At 40.2% G+C, this 21,584-nt stretch overlaps 1 protein-coding gene across 6 annotated transcripts in view; it reads right to left on the reverse strand.

Moving 5' to 3' along the window:
* The window catches only part of RSBN1L (round spermatid basic protein 1 like), a 97,177-nt gene that overhangs the window by 25,437 nt on the left and 50,156 nt on the right, over positions 1–21,584 (reverse strand). For 4 of the 6 annotated variants that reach the window (XM_054559589.2, XM_054559590.2, XM_002818304.6 and 1 more), the window contains exons 2-3: positions 21,165–21,281; positions 7,460–8,100 (exon numbers count right to left, since the gene is read on the reverse strand). In XM_054559589.2, the coding sequence (XP_054415564.1) occupies positions 7,460–8,100; positions 21,165–21,281 (758 nt within the window). The remainder of the gene's footprint in view (positions 1–7,459; positions 8,101–21,164; positions 21,282–21,584) is intronic. The other 2 variants (XM_054559591.1, XM_054559588.2) reach the window with 2 other exon arrangements.

Consider the following 21,584-nt stretch of genomic DNA (forward strand, 5'->3'; position numbering starts at 1 on the left):
TTGTTTATACATTTAATACAGCAAAAGCTAACAGATATGGACAGGTTACAAACTTTGGGAAAAGTCCATGCATATGTTTCTATCCTCAAATAGACTTTCATGATACAGTTTCATAATGTATCACTAACCTCAGGGCCACAGCATTAGAGAAATGACATGACCTGTTAAAATATATATAATACCACATGGTCTTCAAACCTTTCAGGCAACCTGCAAGGATACAGATGAAGATGGAAAACAGAATTATACAAGTAAAAAGAATTCCAAAACCAAAGACGAAAGAACAGGGATGTTTCAATCCTTTGTCAGTGTTGTGTATATGTGTTTAATAAAGTTAAACAGATGTAAAAATGAGTATTTGTGAAAGCTACAAAATACTATTACAGAGATAAACACTATCACTACAAAAATCATAGAAACAGCTACATAATTTGTCATCTTTTAGTTTCTACAGAATTTAAAGCAAATTATTTTGGTTGCCCTGATTATAATTTAAGAACAATAACAAAAACAGAAAACTAGGCTCATGAGGATACAAACTCATCATGAACTTGGTTTGGGTTCCACAGCTATTGGTGGTCAGTACCATCAGGTTGCACAACCTAGGGACTGCCATTCACATCACTGAATGGCTGCAGTGCACAGCTTCTATCATTATATAAGAAAATACAAAACACATATAACATTACTATATATACTCTTTTACCAATTAAAAATGGTGCTACTTAATTACCTAGAGGATAGCATTACCATGAATTTCTTCCTTTTTTTTTGAGACGGAGTCTCACTCTGTCGTCCAGGCTGGAGTACAGTGGCGCAATCTCAGCTCACTGCACCCTCCGCCTCCTGGACTCAAGCGATTCTCCTGCCTCAGCCTCCTGAGTAGCTGGGACTACAGGCACCCGCCACCATGCCCAGCTACTTTTTGTATTTTTTTTTTATTAGAAACAGAGTTTCACCATGTTGGCCAGGCTGGTCTGGAACTCCTGACCTTGTGATCCACCCACCTCAGCCTCCCAAAGTGCTGGGATTACAGGCATGAGCCACCACGCCCAGCCATGAATTTCTTTAATGCTGCTAAATGTATTTTCCAAACTATATTACGTTCTAAAAAATAAAGGTCAGGCCGGGGTGGCTCATGCCTGTAAACCCAACACTTTGGGAGGCCGAGGCAGGTAGATCACCTGAAGTCAGGAGTTCAAGACCAGCCTGGCCAACATGGTGAAACCCCATCTCTACTGAAAATACAAAAAATTAGCCACGTGTGATGGTACGCGTCCGCAGTCTCAGCTACTCAGGAAGCTGAGGCAGGAGAACCGCTTGAACCCGGGAGACAGAGGTTTCAGCAAACTGGGATCGTGCCACTACACTCCAGCCTGGATGACAGAGCTAGACTCCGTCTCAAAAGAAAATAAAAAAATAAAAGTCAGATTTGCACCATTTTTCTCTATCACCTTCACTCTACTCTGTCTTCCCACATTTTTCTAGATCTTTTGAATACTGCTTTTGGACTAGTTTTAACTAGATCAAAGATTTTTCAGAATATAAAAGGTAGAAAAGGGAATTGAAGGATAGTTACTGAATTACAAAGATGTCAAGTACAAAACTTTTCTCTACAGTTCTGCTTTCCTCTGCTCTGTAGAAAGCATTATCATCTCATAACAAGAGCAGGTTCTACTGAACTGAACCTACTGAACTTAGTCAAGATGGTCCCCAACTCAGATGGTTCAACTCATAATTTTTTGACTTTATTATGGGTTTATCAGGTTGAAACCTCATAGTTAGGTCAAGCGGCATCAGGACTTAAGATGGTTCAGCTTACTTACAATTTTTTTTTTCAGTGGGCTTATCAGAGCTGTTTTTTGTTTTTGTTTTGTTTTGTTTTTGAGACAAGTCTCACTCTGTCACCCAAGCTAGAGGGCAATGGCACGATCTCGGTTCACTGCAACCTCTGCCTCCAGGGCTCAAGCGATTCTTCCTGCCTCAGCCTCCCGAGAAGCTGGGATTACAGGTGCCCACCACCACGCCCAGCTAATTTTTGTATTTTTAGTAGAGGTAGAGACGGAGTTTCACCATGTTAGCCAGGCTGGTCTCTTAACTCCTGACCTCAGGTGATCCGCCTGCCTCGGCCTCCCACAGTGCTGGGATTGCAGGCGTGAGCCACCACGCCCAGCTGCTTATCAGAGTTTTAAATGCATTTTCAACTTAAAAATATTTTTGACTTACAGGTTTATTAGGATGCAGCCCTAGTGTAAGCTGAGGAGCAGCTGAAGTTAGTGAGGAATCATCATGACCAAATCAACAAGTTTGATTCCTGAGCAAACACTTTAACATTAATTTGGCTTTATTATCCACAGTTTGTTTTTGCTGTGGTTTATATTAAGTAAAACTACATTCCAATATTGGTACCTCTGCTCCTCCTTCCCCTAGAATACTGACTCATATTAAGCTCAATTAATGTCGTCTCAACCAATTCTTTTGGTGAAAGCAATTTCACACAGCAGTATGTAGGCTGATCCACTTGACACCACCAAAATATACAGTTTCACTATATGATTCTAATAACAAGCATTCATTAATGGAAAACTAGTTTTTTCTAAATTTCATATAACCTAATTACTAAACTTTCGTTTTTGTTTTTTTGGGGTTTTCTTTGAGACAGGATCTCACTCTGCCGCCCAGGCTGGAGAGCAGTGGTGTGATTTTCTTCATTTTCAAAGAGACATGGGCCTTGCTATGTTGCTCAGGCTGGGCTCAAACTCCTGGGTTCTAGTGTTCCTCTTGCCTCAGCCTCCTGAATAGTGCCATGGCTAATTACTAAACTTCTGACATTCCAAATAACTAGCATGTACATGATAGTACCACAGATAAGGTAAAGGGGGATGTTGGAAGATAAATGGAGTACAAAATATATTTTCAGTTTCTCAGGATGAGTGTTAATGTCATATTCTAAGAAGTGCTGAAAACTTCCATGTTCTCAAAAAGGGTGATTAACAAAAAGGTCTTGAATATACAGGAATAAATCTTTTAAAAATCTGCAAGACCTCTATGCTGAAAACCAAAAAATATTACTGACAGAAAATAAAAAGACAAATGAAGGGGAACACCATGATCACAGATCGGAAGACTCAATGTTGTAAAGGCATCGATTCTACCCTAACTTTTCTATAGCCTCAGTGTAATACTAAGCAATATTCTAGCAGGTAACTTTGAAACTTGAAAAGCTGATTCGAAAGTTTATATGGAAATGTAAAGAGCCAAGGAAATCTTGAAGAACAAAGCTGGCAAACCAATTCTAGATTATTGAGATTAATTATAAGCTAGGCACAGTGGCTCACACCTGTAGTCCCGGCTACCCAGGAAGCTGAGGTGGGAGGATCACTTGAGCCCAGGAATCTGAGGCTACAAAGCACTATGATCGTACCACTGCACTCCAGCCTGGCTGATAGAACAAGACCCTGTATCTATCACTCAATCAATAGAAAGAGTTATTATAAAGCTGTAACAATTAGACAAACAAAACAATGGAATCAGAGGGAGCCCAGAAACAGACCCACACACATATGATTAGCCGGTTTAAGGTGACACTACAATACAATGAAGAAGGGGTATCTTTTCCATAAATGACGCTGGGTCTTTTGGATATTTATATGGAAAAACATGAACCTTGATCTTTACCTCATGCCATATACAAAGATCAATTCCAGATGAACTACAGATTTTTCCAATACTTTTAGCTGCTGTTTTATTAACTACAGATTTAACCATGAAAGGTAAAACAATAAAAGTTTCCAGAAGAAAACTTCACAGAATATATTAATGACTTTGTGGTAGGCAAAGATTTCTAAAACAGAATGTAAGAAACAGTTATCATATGTGGATTATAAATTATAAATTAGATTACATTAAACTTAGGAACTTCTAGTTATCAAAAACACCTAAGAGTGAAAAGGTAAGACACCAACTGAGAGGAAATATTTGCAATACAGTTAGCTGACAAAAGATTCTTATCTACATATATAACAGTCCAACAAATCAAGTAGAAAAAAAAGCAAATAAGAAACTGACAGAGTGGACAGGTACTTTACAAAAGAGGATATTCAACTGGATAATAATCATATAAAAAGGTACCTGACATCCTTAGTCATCAGGGAAATACAAATTAAACCACAGGGAGCTACCACTACATAGTCACCAGAATGACTTAAATGAAAAAGACGGACACTACTAACCGTGGCAAAGAATGTGGAACACTGCTACTGGGAATGTAAATCGGCACAGTAACTTTGGAACACTGGCAGTATCTAGCAAAACTGAATAGGTGCATATGTTTTGATCCTGAAATCCTAATCTTAGGTATACACTCAAAAGAAACACATACATATGCTCATCAAGACATGTGAAAAATATTCATAGCACCCGTGTTCTACCAGCCTCAAACTGGAAACAACTCAAATGTCCATCCATATGGTAACAAGATAAACAAACTGTGGTATATTAACACTGGTATACTAACACAGTGGAATACCATACAGCAGTACCACTACATACAAGATGGATGCATCTCACAAACATTATACTACAGAAAAGAGACCAGACACAACAATGTACGTACTATCTGATTCCACTTAAGTTCAAAAAGAAGCAAAATATATCAGTGATGTTCAAAGTCAGGACAGTGATCACCTGGGTATTTGTTCACGTGGTGGGATTGGGGGGTTGGCACAGTACTGATAAAGAAGGGTTCGGGGATGGTTTCTGGCTACTAACAATATTTAGCTTTTTAAAATCATGGGTGTGTTCTCTGTGAAGATTCATCAAGTTATACATTTATAATATGTATACTATGTATTGTATATACATTACACTTCAATAAAAAGTTTACTAAATAAAATCAACTCCTGGAGGGACACTTCAATGTAGGCTGAGAGAGCTTTAACTGCGAGGACTCAAGGGATGAGAAATAGAACTGTGCAAGAAGAAGCATGCTCATTTTTCTCCTACTGCTCTCTCTTCTGGATCCCATTCAGTTTCATAAAGCCAGTGCCTAAGGACAAATCGAAGGCTACCTCCCCAATCTGCATACAACAACTTCCCCACTCACAGGAACGATAAGATCTGAAGAATCTTGTGATGAAAGGAATACGGTCCTTGCACATGTACTTTCCTGCCTTTAAGTCTAAAGCTAAAGAAGCAAAAGTAGTCCCTGCAGCTGACATGCTTAGGTCACCAGGGTAGCAGATCACACAGATATGGGGCCAGAACCACAACTGGTAACAAACAGGATCCATCTGCCTGGAGTTTCCTCTTTGCAATATATATTACCCAAGAAGCCCGAAGAGATGGTGACAACCAGAGTAGGTGGCTCATCAAGGACTTGAGATCCACAACCCAGGCACACACTGCCATGATTAACAAGTCCAGCATCTCATTTTATTTAGTAACAAAAGCAGTTTTCATGGTGTACATATTACATAGTTTAGATGAAAATTCTTATCATTTAGTATAAAATTAATAATTCCTAACCTTATTTGAAAAACCATCTGAAAAGCATGTAATGTGATGCACATCAATGTATTGTCACATTTAAAAGGTTACTGAAGCAAACTTGCATAGTATCAAAGCAAGAAAGTTTGTGATATTGTGGAAATAACCGGGAATGGGAGCCAAGAGGCCCAACAGAAAACCAGACATTTAGGAGACATGCAATAAACGACGAATGCTAAGGTGATAAGGCACTTTGAGCATGTTATCTCTTCTCTCACTGGATCTGTTTCTTCACTGCTAAAATAAGATTATAATGAGGATTAAATGAGTTACTACATATAAAATACTCAGAACAACTAGTCTTTGGCACAGTCTGTACTCAATGAATAGTAAACACTATTACTAGATGACAGTCCTGATTCTGCCATTATATTCAGGCGTAACCTCAGACAAGTAACTCACCATTTTGGGTTTCTATAAAATGACAGGGCTAGTAATGGATGCTCTATAGCTCCCTACCCAGTTTAGAAAATATTTAAATTTCAATTCTCAAACACATTATGTTAGAGAATAATTCCCACACACACACATTAAAAATTATTTTCCAGGCCGGGCGAGGTGGCTCACGCCTGTAATCCCCACACTTTGGGAGGCCAAGGCAGGCAGGTCACTTGAGGTCAGGAGTTCGAGACCACCCTGGCCAACATAGCAAAACCATGTCTCTACTAAAAATACAAAACTTAGCCAGGCATGGTGGTGCATGTCTATAATTCCAGCTACTTGGGAGGCTGAATCAGGAGAATCGCTTGAACCAGGAAGGCAGAGGTTGCAGTGAGCCAAGGTCGCACCACTGCACTCCAGTCTGACTCCATCTCAAAAACAGAAACAAAAAAAAAAACACCACATTATTTTCCGGACTACAATCAACTACAGAATATACACCAAACATACTCATACTATTGGGGGTGGGGTACATGTGGATGTGACTGAACATCCAGACTACCATTTGAAGTGGAAACTATAACTTGAGCACCCATCAAAAAAGGAATATATTCAGAATAAGGAAAGGAGCCCTGGATGAAGATTAAGATTTTGTTCTATTCTTGACACTGCTGACAATGTTAAACAATACCTTACTCCTCTCTCCTATGTCTGTTTACTTATTTGTAAATTGGGAGGTGTTGGGATAAATAATCACTAAGATCCATTTGAGACTTCCTTTACTTTTTCCCTCCTTCCAAACTAGAATGTTGTCCTAGAAACCAAAAACTGTTCCTAGAAAACCAAAAACTACAGCATCAATAAATGTGAGAACTGGCCAATCTCCAGACTAAACAGTCCCAATTTGAGGATGAGTGATAATGGCACCAGCCTTTCAGATGGGCCCACACTGATGTTCAAGACCCAGCAGACTCTATTCTGTCTGCTTTCCAGAATAATATATATTCTCCACCATAGAGAAGGGTAGGAAATGAAAATTAGCTCAATATACTGATTGCTACTTTTTACACATCATTACACAGTAACTGATGATTCCTTCATACTATAATATTTTTAATGGCCAACATTTATTCAGTACCTACCATGTGATTGGCCTGGTGCTAAGTACCTTAAAGCATCCTAAAGCTAGAAGACAATTTTAGGTGATTTCCAGGTAAGAAAACTATTTAAGGACTGGAAAATACATGGCTAAATTCATTTCCTTAGGTTCAAGACTGCTCCTTGCAAAAAAAAAAAAAAGACACAGAATCTTAATTATTTCATTAATTGTCTTTAAGAAAAAAACACACATAAGTGAAAACTGGATTTTAAATTCTGATGCTCACATCAAGAAAGTAATTTACTCTTAATACTCCCAAATGGTTTCACTATATTCTTACCTTTTTATTTCAACCTAATTAGGAACAAAAAACAGAAACTCATCTAAAAATATATAATTAAAAGTTATTTTATAAAACTAAAAACCTCTTACCTGAGCATGAAAATTGGACATAGTCGTTGTCTCTATATCTTTCTTTCCCAATATCTCCATTTTCACTGGTGAATTGGGAAAATTAAATGAAAAATAGTCTAAAAAGTCAGGTAAATAAGTAGCTGCCCCATGAACAATACCCATCACGTAGAAAGCTGCAGAGTTTTCATTTTCACTGAACACTAGACCCACAAACTCTTCTGCAAACCTCTCCATCTCCATAGGAGACAGGTGGGAGAGTTCGTTACTGTAGGCATGGATAACCGATGCACCTCCATTAGGCTGGTGCTCTATATGAATGAGTTGTTTAAATTCCAAACTGTCCAGCCTTTTGAGGTTATTCTGAACTCGTGGCTCCTTTAATGAGACAAATGGAAACTCACTGTTCTCTGGAATTTTGGAATCATAGTTCTTGGTATCCAAATTCTTCCCAACGTAATCTTTTATGTTATCATTTAGGATGCCTTTGGCTGCTTGACCTTCAACATCAGTTAGCAATCCTGAGCAGATGGTCTGAATAGATTTGCTATACATTTTCGGACGCTTCCGTTTTTCATTCTCTTTGTGTTTCTTTTTCTTTTTCTTCTTTACCTTTTTAATTTGTAAGTCTTCTATATTTGTTTTTGGTTTCTCCTTCCCACCTGTTGGAAAAAATGTTTTTTGAAACTCCACATTTTAATGACTTTAAAAACCATGCTTTAGGAACAGTTTTGTGTAAGTAAGAAGTTTACTTCTGAAAATTTACTCAGAATTATATATTTAGGACTCATTTTTTACAGAACTGATAATCAATATTTCATCAGTTTTTTTTGAGACAGAGTCTGGCTTTGTCGCCCAGACTGGAGTCCAGTGGCACAATCCTGGCTCACTGCAACCTCCACCCCCTGGGTTCAAGCAATTCTCCTGCCTAGTCTCCCAAGTAGCTGGGATTACAGGAGTGCGTCACCATGCCCAGCTAATTCTTGTGTTTTTAGAAGAGACAAGGTTTCACCATGTTGGCCAGGGTGGTCTCGAACTCCTGACCTCGTGATCTGCCCGCTTCGGCCTCCCAAAGTGCTGGGATTACAGGCGTGAGCCATGACACCCAGCCAGCGAGTCTCTTCATGTACACAGCGAGAGAGAGAGAGAGAGAAAGAGAGAGAGAGAGAGAGACAGACAGACGGGCGTAGAGCAAAGTTACATCTACAGTGTGTGCTACCATTCTGACATATAGCAAACGCTCACAGTTTACAGAAGTAAGGAGATGAATGAATATTTTAGAAAACAATCTTCAGGCCGGGCGTGGTGGCTCATGCCTGTAATCCCAGCACTTTGGAAGGCCGAGGTGAGTGGATTGCTTGAGGTCAGGAGTTCGAGACCACCCTGGCCAGGAGAGCAAAACCCTGTCTCTACTAAAAACACAAAAATTAGCTGGGCATGGTGGTAAGCACCTGTAATCCCAGCTACCCGGGAGGCTGAGGCAGGAGAATTGCTTGAACTGAGAGGCAGAGATTGCAGTGAGCCAAGATTGCGCCACTGCACTCCAGCCTGGGCGACACAGCGAAACTCTATCTCAAAAAGAAAAAAAATAAAGAAAAAAAGAATCATCTATGCCCAGTGTCTTTCCTTTACCACCTTATCATTCTTACTGCTTAAATTCTGCTTCTGTTTTCAATCTGTTTAAATTTGCTTTCCCAGAATGTTGAAATATCAAATCCAGTCATATTTAATCAAATCATTTTTCCTGGTGTCTCCGTAATTTGACAGAATTATCCAGCTCATCCTTGATTACTTCTGAATTCCTTGACGCCACTGTCTTAATTTTTGGTCTAACAGCTGCATAACTGTCTCTCATCCTGAATGCTACAGCCATATTAACCTTTCTATAATTTTTATGTATTCTTTTGATCATATTCATTCCTTAGCTAAACTGCTTTCAAGAGCTCTCAATGTCTACCTATAATCTCTTCAGTCTGGAATCCAAAGACAGTGCCCTCAAGTACCTCATGCTCTGGTCAAACTAAACTATTTATTTACAATTTCTTACAAAACATAACTCTACTGTCAAAGGCATTTCCTCTCCTGAAAATACCCCTGACTTGCTCGTTATTTACCAATGAACTCTTCTCTATCCATTTGATGTGAATGAAAGTTTCCTGACGCCCCCCCAGAAGCTGAGCAGATGCCAGCATCATGCTTCCTGTACAGCCTGCAGAACCATGAGCCAATTAAACCTCTTTTCTTTATAAATTACCCAGTCTAAAGTATTTCTTTATAGCTGTATAAGAATGGACTAATACAGAAAACTGGTACTGAGGAATGGGGCACTGCTATAAAGACATCTGACAATGTGGAAGTGACTGCCCTAGTAGAGAGGCTCTCCATGAGAGCTCCATTCCTTTAGCAGGCTTCTGCCTGAACATCCAGGTGTTTCCATACAGCCTCTGAAAACTAGGTGGAAGCTCCCAAGCCTCAAATCTTGCATTCTGTGTACTGGCAGGCTTAATACCACATAGAGCCACCAAGACTTATGGCTGGCACCCTTGAAGTAGTGGCTCAAGCTACACCTGGGCACCTTTGAGCCACAGCTGGAGATGGGGTGGCTGGGGAGCAGGGAGCAGTATCCTGAGGCTGTGCAGAGCAGCAGGGCCCTGGGCCTGGCCCAGGAAACCATTCAGTCCTACTAGGCCTCCAGGCCTGTGATGGGAGGAGCTGCCACAAGGTTCTCTGAAATGCCTTCTAGGACTTTCCCCCATTGTCTAACCTATTAACAGTTGGCTCTTTTGTTTTATTTACACAAATTTCTGCAGCCTGCTTGAACTCTTCCCTGACAATAGTCTTTTCTTTTCTACCACATGGCCAGACTGCAAATTTTCCAAACCTTTATGGTTTGGAAAAGGTAATGTGGGGAAATGCGGGGTTGGAACCCCCACACTGAGTCTCCACCAGGGGACTGCAGAGTGGGGCTATGCGAAGAAGGCCACTGTCCTCCAGACCCCAGAATGGTAGATCCACCAAAAGCTTGCACCATGCACTTGAAAAAGCCTCAAGCACTCAATACCAGCCCTTGAGAGCAGCCACAGGGGCTGAACCCTGCACAGCCACAGGGGTGGGGCTACCCAAGGCATTGGGAGCCTACCTCTTGCATGAGAGTGTCCTGGATGTGGGTCATGGAGTCAAAGGGGATTATTTTGGAGCTTTAAGATTTAATGACTGCTCTGCTGGGTTTCAGACTTGCATGAGGTCTGTAGCTCCTTTTTTGGCCAATTTCTCCCTTTTGGAACTGAAGTACTTACTCAATGCCTATACCCACCCCCCTCTATGTTGGAAGTAACTAACTTGTTTTATATTTTATAGGCTCATAGGTGGAAGAGACTTGGCCTTGTCTCAAATGAGACTTTGGACTTTCAACTTTTAGGTTAATGCTGGAATGAGTTAAGATTTGGGGGAACTGTTGGGAAGGCATGACTGAATTTTGCAATGTGAGAAGGACATGAGATTTGGGAGGGGCCAGGGGTGAAATGATATGGTTTGGATCTGTGTCCCCTCCCAAATCTCATGTCAAACTGTAATCCCCAATTACAATTGAAGGTGGGGCCTGGTAGGAGGTAACTGAAATCATGGGGGTGAATTTCCCCGTTGGTTCTGCATCACCATGGTGAGTGACATCTGGTTGTTTACAAGTGTGCAGCACCTCCCCCATCACCACCTCTCTCCTGCTCTGGCCATGTACGGCATGCCTGCTTTCCCTTCACCTTCCACCATAATTGAAAGTTTCCTGAGGCCTCCCAAAAGCTGAGCAGATGCCAGTACCATGCTTCCTGTACAGCCTGCAGAACCATGAGCCAATCAAACCTCTTTTCTTTATAAATTACCCAGTCTCAGGTACTTCTTTATAGAAGTGCGAAAATGGACTAATACACTATCCTTTAATGCAGGGGTCCCCAATTGCAGGGCAACAGACTAGTACTGGTCCATAGCCTGCCACAACTAGGCCACATAGCAGGAGGTGAGCAGTGGGCGAGCCAGCGAAGCTTCATCTGTATTTACAGCCATTTCCCATTGCTCACATTACTGCCTGAGCTCCACTTCCTGTCAATATTAGATTCTCACAGGAGGGCGAACCCTATTATGAACGATGCATGTGAGGAATCTAGGTTGCCTGCTCCTTATGAGACTCTAATGCCTAACGATCTGAGATGACACTAGTGCTGGGAGCTGCTGCAAATATAGATTAACAAGCTCAGGGCTCCCACTGATTCTACATTATGGTGAGTTATATAATTATTTCATTACATATTATAATGTAATAATAGAAATAAAGTGCACAATAAATGTAGTGTCCTTGAATCATCCTGAAACCATCCCATCTGTCCATGGAATAATTGTCTTCCATGAAATCAGTCCCTGGTACCAACAAGGTTGGGGACCACTGCATTAAAGACAACTCTCATATTCCTTTCCTTCATGTTGCTTTCCCTCATTTCTCAAATTAGAACTGAAATCACTTCACTCCTAACTCATATATTATAAAAGCTACATGTTTCTCTCATAGGATACCTGTATACCATATGTCAATCAACACTGTATGAGTGAAACAAATAATCTTTATATTAATTTAGAGTGAAATGATACCTCCTTTTCCATCATTATATCCCTCATAGTATCTAGCATATTGCTACATAAGAACATTTAATGAAAGTATGAATGAAAAAATCTGTCTCACTAACAGACTACCTGAGGCTTATAGTTTTTTCCCTTATCTTCCTTTCAGTCAACTTTTTTTTTTTTTTGAGACGGAGGTTTGCTTTTTGTCTCCCAGGCTGGAGTGCAATGGCATAATCTCGGCTCACTGCAACCTCCGCCTCCCGAGTTCAAGTGATTCTCCTGCCTCAGCATCCCAAGTAGCTGGGATTACAGGCATGCGCCACCATGACCAGCTAATTTTGTATTTTTAGTAGAGACAGGGTTTCACCATGTTGTTCAGGCTGGTCTCAAACTCTTGACCTCAGGTGATCCACCCGCCTCAGCCTCCCAAATCATAGCCATAAGCACAACTATATTACAGGCGTGAGCCACTGTGCCCAGCCTCAGTCAAGCTTTTGCACATATGAATACCACTAAATTCTAGCCCTGAAAACAACAAAAACTATTTTAAGTTGATAGCAATCCACAAAAGTGAAGTTTAATGTTAAATTCTCTGTAAAAATTCACAGAAGTGATAATTCATAAGTATCCAATGAAGAACTAGTATGAGAAGCAAAAACAGAAATCTGTCAACATTATTCATTATATAGGTGTATAAAGTCATAAAAGGCGAAGGGTTAATTCTCTAAAGAGTCTCTCTGTGGCCAAGCGCAGTGGCTCACACCTGTAATCCCAGCACTTTGGAAGGCCGAGGCAGGCGAATCACCTGAGGTCAGGAGTTCGAGACCAGCCTGGCCAACATGGTGAAATCCCGTCTCTACTAAAAATATGAAAAATCAGCCGGGCATGGTGGCAGGCACCTGTAATCCCAGCCGAAATTGTACCATTGCACTTCAGCCTGGGTGACAAGAGCGAGATGTCTCCCTCGCCCCCCCAAAAAAAAGTCTATCTGTAAGCAGCTAAGACACACACTTGAATAATGTTATCAAATTCAGACTTGCTGCCCAGGTGTGAACTATCAAAATATCATATTTAGGTTAATTAGTACCTTAAGAACAAAATTAATTTTTTTTAAAAAGTCAAACAGTAGGCCAGGCATGGTGGCTCACACCTGTAATCCCAGCATGTTGGGAGGGCAAGGCAGGAGGATCACTTGCACGCAGCAGTTCCAGACCAGTGTGGGCAACATGGTGAGACCCTGTCTCTACAAAATCTTTTTTTTTTAATTAGCTGGGCATGTTGGTACATGCCTGTAGTCCCAGCTGCTCAGGAGGCTGAGGCAGGAGGATGGCTTGAGCACAGTAGGTTGAGGATGCTGTGAGCCATGATCATGCCACTGTACCCCAGCCAAGGCAACAGAAATAAAATAAAATAAAAATAAATGTAAAAAGTAAAACAGTCCAAACATGGTGGGTGATGCCTGTAATCCCAACACTTTGGGAGGCCAAGGCAGGAGGATCACTTGAGGCCAGGAGTTCGAGATCAGCTTGGGGAACATAAAGAGACCTCATCTCTACAAAAAAATGAAATAAAAATAAGTGAAACAGGGGACTAACCAAAATGAAAGATGAAAAAATAAAAAAAAATCAGGGAAAGAAGGCAGTAATGCAATAAAAAATAGAATTTAAGAAAGCTTAAAGGGCATAGGTGTGATTAATGACATTCCTAAATACAACTGAAAATATATGCAGAACTGCATAAATTATGCAATTGTTGCCAAAATGAATAAAACTTCATTTGAGTGAAAGTATATTTAATATCCTACACTTATGCCTAACACCAAAAAAGGTTAAATCAGAAAATATTACCAGGAGAACACATTACTTTGAAATAAAACAGAGACAACACTTAGTCTATTTCATAAGCATGAGGATAAACCAAAAGGTACTATAACAGGAACTGAAAAATGCAAACCAATAAGAAATCAGTTAAGAGATTCCTTTAGGAAAAAAAAAAAAAAACCTATTTGTTTTTTTTGTTTTTTTTTAATAGAGACAGGGTCTCACTATGTTGCCCAGGCTGGTCTCAAACTCTTGACCTCAGGTTATCCACCCGTCTCAGCCTCCCAAAATGCTGGGATTACAGGCATGAGCCACTGCACCCGGCCAAGAGATTCTTAGACTGAGCATCAAGGAGTTAAATTCTCACAGCAGAGCAGCCTGGGAAACATAGCAAGACACTGTTTCTACAAAAAATACAAAAATTAGCTGAGTGTGGTGGCAAATACCTGTATTCCCAGCTACTCAGGAGGCTGAAGCAGAAGGATCACCTGAGCCTGGGGAGGTAAAGGCTGCAGTGGCCTGTGATCACACCACTGTACTCCAGACTGGCAAGAGAGTAAGACCTTGTCTCGAAAAAAAAAAAAAAAATTCCCATGGAAAACTATTCTGTAATTAAATACTGAAATGAGCACTGTATGCGGAAGAGATAATATACCTGAGACTGTTATTCTCAGAGACTCCTGTTTGCAAGGTTGACTCTTGGCTAGCATCTAGGAACTCTTATTTTTGGAGAGTTCCCCCCATTCCATAAGTAAGAGTCTTCACTGTGCCAAAACTGTACAAACAATACAGTTTGTTGTTGTTGTTGTTGTTTGAGACAGGGTCTCACTCTGTCGCCCAGGCTGCAGTGCAATGATGCAATCTCGGCTCACTGCAACTTCCGCCGCCTCCCGGGTTCAAGCGATTCTCCTGCCTCAGCCAATTGAGTAGCTGGAATTACAGGCATGGACCACCATGCCTGGCTAATTTTGTATTTTTAGTGGAATTGGGGTTTCACCACGTTGGCCAGGCTGGTCTCGAACTCCTGACCTGAAGTGATCTGCCTGCCTCGGCCTCCCAAAGTGCTGGGATTACAGGTGTGAGCCCCCACACCAGGCCTAAACAACATAGTTTTGCTGAATGCCTGTTTTCCTTCTGGGAGTCTGGAATTTTAGTTTGTGGTAGGCAGATGGTGCCTATATGACCAATGTCCAAGAAAAACCCTGGGCACTGAGTTTTTAATGAGCTTCTCTGGCAGACAAGATTTCACATGTGGTGTCACAATTCACCACTGCAAGAATTAAGCACATCACGTGTGACAACACTGGGAAAGGACTCTTAGAAACTTGTGCCTAGTTTCTTCCAGACATTGCACTAAGTGCTATTTTTCTTGTTGATTTTACTTTGTATCCTTTCACTGTGTGTCTGCGTGTGTGTATATTTTTTTAAAGATGGGTTCTTGCCGTGTGTGTGTGTGTGTGTGTGTGTGTGTGTGTGTGTGTGTGTGTTTTAAAGATGGGTTCTTGCCACATTGCCGGGGCTGGTCTCGTACTCCTAGGCTCAAGCAATCCTCCTGCCCCAGCGTGTGTGCGTGTGTGCGCGTGTGCGCGTGTGCGCGTGTGTGCGTGTGTGCGTGTGTGTGTGTGTGTGTGTGTTTTAAAGATGGGTTCTTGCCACATTGCCGGGGCTGGTCTCGTACTCCTAGGCTCAAGCAATCCTCCTGCCCCAGCTCCCCAAAACGCTGGGATAAGAGCTGTGAGCCACCATGCCTGTCCTCCTTCACTATAATAAATCATAGCCATAAGTACAACTATATGCTGAGTCCTGTGAGTCCTTTCAGCAAATCACAGGCCCTGGGAGTAGCCTTAGGAACCCCCATGGACACAAGCAAAATGCATTCTTTACATGAAACCAAACTGGGGTACGAGCATTCACTAGATAGATTTAAGAGCTTTATATAATCTCTCACTCATTTCCTATCTCTACATATGAAATGCAGTAGATATGTATGCAGAAAATTTTAAAATAAGGAAAAAGGCCATTTTAAATACCAATTTGCTTCTCCTACATTAAACAGTATTTAAAGTCCACATTAAACCTATAATTCTTTTTTTTTTCTTTTTTTTTTTTTGAGACCGAGTCTCGCTCTGTCACTCAGGTTGGAGTGCAGTGGCACGATCTTGGCTCACTGCAAGCTCCACCTCCCAGGTTCACGCCATTCTCCTGCCTCAGCCTGCCTCAGCCTGCCTCAGCCTCCCGAGTAGCTGGGACTACAGGTGCCTGCCACCACGCCCAGCTAATTTTTTTGTATTTTTAGTAGAGACAGGGTTTCACCATGTTAACCAGGATAGTCTCGATCTCCTGACCTCATGATCCACCCGCCTCGGCCTCCCAAAATGCTGGGATTACAGGCATGAGCCACTACGCCTGGCCTAAATCTATAATTCTGTAACAGAACCCAATAAAGGATCCTGACAGGTACCTACAACAGGAAGAACAGAACTGCTATCCAACTAATCTGGCCCTTCAAAAAGTGTAAGAATAGAAGTAAAATGGTGGCCAGGTGCAGTGGCTCATGCCTGTAATCCCAGCACTTTGGGAGGCTGAGGCGGGTGGACTGCTTGAGGTCAGGAGTTCGAGACCAGCCTGGCTAACACAGTGAAACCCCATCTCTACTACAAATACAAAAATTAGCCAGGCGTGGTGGCGCACGCCTGCAGTCCCAGCTACTCGGTAGGCTGAGGCAGGAGAATCGCTTGAACCCAGGAAACAGAGGTTGCAGTGAGCCCAGACTGCGCCACCGCACTCCAGACTGGGTATCACAGTGAAACTCCGTCTCAAAAAAAAAAAAAAAAAAAAAAAGAAAAGAAAAGAAAAATGCTGATGGGAAACCCTCCCTAAAGCCACATACAAATGCACAAAGCAGACCACACACACAAAGTACCACAGAAACACACATGTATAGAGTCAGAGCCAGAGAGAGAGTGCCAGACTGGGAGTAAGGGAATCAGAAACAGAGATGCAGATATACTTACAGCCAGAGAGAGACACTCACAGAGGCAGAAAGAAGCGCACACAGAAACAAAGACAGCATGTGTTGTTAATGGCTAATTATGAAAAGAAAAATAAAAACTTTTAAGATCACAAATTTATTGGGTTAATTCTACCACTAATTTTCGTATACTTTTTGTATTAATAAAGTGAAAAACAAAATTCAGAAAAATTTATAAAATTTATATCTATCTTTCTCTCTCCCCCATCCCATTATTACATATAGAAAAAAAGTACTAATTAGCTTAGTTATTCTCAACTTTTGGCCTCTGGGGAATGAATGTGCTTTTTTTTTTTTGCACTGCAGTGTTGTCACTCTTCTAGCCATGATTTACCTACCTGTGACCTTTAGTACACTACCAATCACCTTGGACACTGGCTTCTTTTAACCCCCATTCTAACTGCTCACTAGCAAACTTATTTAAAATGCTATAATGACAAACATTTACTCTAAAAAATACTATAATCATAACACATGTTCTCACACTTTATCATTAATAAACAACATAAAAAGGCCTGGAACATAATGCATACAATCAGAAAAAGCAGTTGGTGGACTTTAGTATAAAACGAGACCCACTAAATAAGCTTTGTTTCAAACTTATTTGTTCCTTTAAACTATTTTGAAAAGAGCAAATAATCCAACTTTCTTAGCAAATAAACCTTTATAAGGTTTTTTGCATTAATAAAAAAACTTTTTATCATATATACAATTTTGTGTGTATTTCTAGTCAAAAAAAAACTTGACAGGCTGGGCGCAGTGGCTCACGCCTATAATCCCAGCACTTTGGGAGGCCAGGGCAGGCAGGCTGCCTGACCTCAGGAGTTCGCCATCAGCCTGGGCAACATGGTGAAACCTTGTCTCTACTAAAATACAAAAAATTAGCCCCAGGCATGGCGGCGTGCGGCTGTAATCCCAGCTACTCAGGAGGCTGAGGCAGGAAAACTGCTTGAACCCAGGAGGCAGAGTTTGCAGTGAGCCGAGATCGCGCCACTGCACTCCAGCCTGGATGACAGAGCAAGACTCCTCTCAAAAAAATAAATAAATAAAATAAAATAAACTTTTTTTTTTTTTTTTTTTTTTTTGAGACCAAGTCTTGCTCTGTCACCCAGGCTGGAGTGCAATGGCACGATCTCGGCTCACTGCAAAGTCTGCCTCCTGGGTTCAAGCAATTCTCCTGCCTCAGCCTCACGAGTAGCTGGGATTACAGACGAGCGCCACCACGCCCTGCTAATTTTTGTATTTTTAGTAGAGATGGGGTTTCACCAGGTTGGCCAAGCTGGTCTCAAACTCCTAGCCTCAAGTGGCCCACCCGCCTTGGCCTCCCAAAGTGCTGGGATTACAGGCGTGAGACACTGCGCCCAGCCTACCTGACACAATTTTTAAGAAAAACCTGGAGGAAATGAATTGGTGTGACATACTTGACATCTATTTTAGATTTTCAAATGCCATCATCCATCAATACCTATGTATACCACAGCTTGCAACATTATCATTAACAGAAGAAAAAAATTACAAGGATAGAATAAAAGTTGGAGGCCACAAGGAAAAAACTGGCACACAGTAGTAGATGAAAGTATATTTTCCCTCAGCAAAGTAAATGATTTGTTGTTCCAAGTCACCAACAACAAAAGATGCCTTTTCCTACCACCACCACAGTCTCACTTGGGAAATGGCCCCACAGACTAAGCAAATTCTTTCTCGTAGATAGTAACAACAGATAACACTCAGTGCTTTCATGCGACAAGCACTGTTTTCCCAATGAATCATATGCTTATTCACTTAATTATCTATGTACTACACACTGAGGAGAGGAGATAGTTTGGTTTTATTTTTTTGTTTTTTGTTTTTTTTTGAGATGGAGTCTCTCTCTCTGTTGCCCAGGCTGGAGTGCAGTGGCACCATCTCGGCTCACCGCAACCTCCGCCTCCTGGGTTCAAGCAATTCTCATGCCTCAGCCTCCCGAGTTGCTGGGATTACAGGCGCCCACCGTAATTTTTTGTATTTTTTAGTAGAGATGGGGTTTCACCAAGTTGGCCAGGCTGGTCTTGAACTCTTGACCTCAGGTGATCCACCCGCCTCGGCCTCCCAAAATGCTGGGATTACAGGCTTCAGCCACTGTGCCTGGCCGATTTTGTTGCTTTTTAATCACAAAGTTAATCTCTCATACATACTTACAAGAAAGATTTCATAACTATTTACTACTCAGTAGTAAGTACCTGTGAGCCAGATTCTATACTTGGCACTTTCCTCATACTTTCCCTCATTTAATCTTGGTAACACTGTAAGGCAGTAATTAAATTATTACTTACCTCCACTGTGAATACATTTTCCCTAAATTTTTCCATGGACATCCCAGAAGTCACAAATTAATTTCCGCATCTATCTCATTCTTTTACCTTAATCATCACTAGTTTCAGTTTAACTCGGTTCAAAATATCACCTAAATTTTTGTCTACTTCAAAGTTACTATTGTATATTTCGTTTTTTAAAAAATCTCAATTTTAGGCTGTTTTAAATTTTATTTTCATGTGTAATCTCTGGATTCACATAATTCACATTATGTTAGGAATCCAGTATTCAATCAAGAACATATGAGGTTTTATAAAGTATTTCTAAAACAGATTCCTTCTCAAGTAATAGAATTTACAGCATGATATTTTCAAATGAATAAGAAAACAACCATTTGATTAAATCAGAAAAAAAATGGCTATTGGGCTAAACCAAGGGTAAAGTTAAGTAGACTTGACTTTTTCTTTTCTTTTTTTTTTTTTGAGACTGAATCTCACTCTATCGCCCAGGCTGGAGTACAATGAAGTGATCTCAGCTCACTGCAACCTCTTGTCTCCCAGGTTCAGGCAATTCTCATGCCTCAGCCTCCCGAGTAGCTGGGATTACAGATGTCCACCATCATGCCCCACTAACTTTTCATTTTTAGTAGAGACGAGGTTTCACCATGTCGGCCAGCCTGGTCTCAAACTCCTGACCTCAAGTGATCCACCCGCCTCGGCCTCCCAAATTGCTGGGATTATAGGCACGAGCGACCGTACCCAGCCTTAAGTAGACTTTTCAAGCATTCATCACTAGCTGCTATAAAGAACTAGTGTGGTTATATTCAATTCCTGCCTCAAAGGCTTACAATCTAATTAGACAACACAGATAGAATATGCTGGCAAAAGAAACAGAACAAAAGGATCATGAGCATTAACTAATAAGTAGCCATCGACTTAAGCTCTGACATATTTCTTCAAGGTTGAAAGAATATCGTAGAAAATGAAGTTCTGACATGTAGATAATAGAAAACGAATATCTGAAAACATGACAAAGAATGCAATGAAAATACAGAATCTAATACTCTTTATCTTAAATAATACAAACTACCAGTTATTTTGCTACATATGCAATGCTGTGGTCTTTTCCCCCCAAGCAAATATAAAGCCTTATCAATAATTAAACTCAACATGAAGTTAATCAAGGTCAACATGTTCTGATCATCAACTATCAACATGATAGCACTAGTGAATTTGCTAGCTAGTGAATTCGCTAGTTGTCTAGCAACTGAATGCCACGGATTCTTCTTACCTTGACATCTGAGTGAATTTAAGACTATCCTTACGTCTATTCTACCATAAATTCTCTTTACAAGTTCAGACTTATTGATAGGATTTGTAGTATACTTATTACCCAACCACCTAACCCCAAATTCTTCTCTCCACCCCACCCTCATATATAAACAGCAAATGAATGCAACTGTAACAGACAAAAAAAAGAATAAAACAAGGATATTCTTAAACATGTAAGAAACATACCGCTTCTGATTTAGCTCAGAGTAAAATGTTCCCTCTAAATCCTAGACTATGGTATGGTGATTACAGCCAAATATTTTTAAGAAGATCACTTACTTCACCATCCCTATCATACTAAAACTTGCTTCGGCAATTTTTCTTAATTTCTTCCTTTTAGATTATCTAAATATGAGTAAGACTAGTAATGCAAACACAGAATTAACTTATTTTAAAATAATTTAAGAAATTAAGTTTAATGAAGCTTAACCTTTTAACTTTTTAATGGCTCACTAAATATACTATAAGACATGTTACCATACAGATTAGAATTCTCCATTGTTACATTTACTTTTCATTTCCTCATCATTGTTCATTCTCCGCAAAATTCAGCACCAAATAACATTTCTTATTTTATTCACTTAGCCAATACAGATACTGAACAGTATAATAAAGTAGAACTAAAATCACTGAATAAAACCTACTTTTCAGCAAAATCTTTACTTCTCCATTCTCTTTCTTGATCTCATTCATTACTTTATGTTTCTTTTTCTCTCTCTCTTTTTCTTTGTCTCTCTCTTTAATTTTGTCTTTGATTTTATCTGGAAGACAAAACAAAGGAAATATTTAAAATGAAAAAACTACAATTTTATTTATCTACAAACTATAGGTAAATTTCTGGAATTACAATACACAAAGAAAATCAGAATGAGGAACAAATATGCCTTTTCTTTTTTCTCTCAGGTTTTGGGGAATATTTCTAAATTTCCTTTTTTATTGAATATGAAATACATATTGTCAAAATTTATCATTATACATTTTATTCTAAGTATTCTTCACTTACTTCATGTCAACCAAAATATTAAATTTATTTCAAATCACTTAAAATAACTAACTTTAGGTGA

Source organism: Pongo abelii, chromosome 6, assembly GCF_028885655.2.
Source record: "Pongo abelii isolate AG06213 chromosome 6, NHGRI_mPonAbe1-v2.0_pri, whole genome shotgun sequence".
NCBI lineage: Eukaryota > Metazoa > Chordata > Mammalia > Primates > Hominidae > Pongo > Pongo abelii.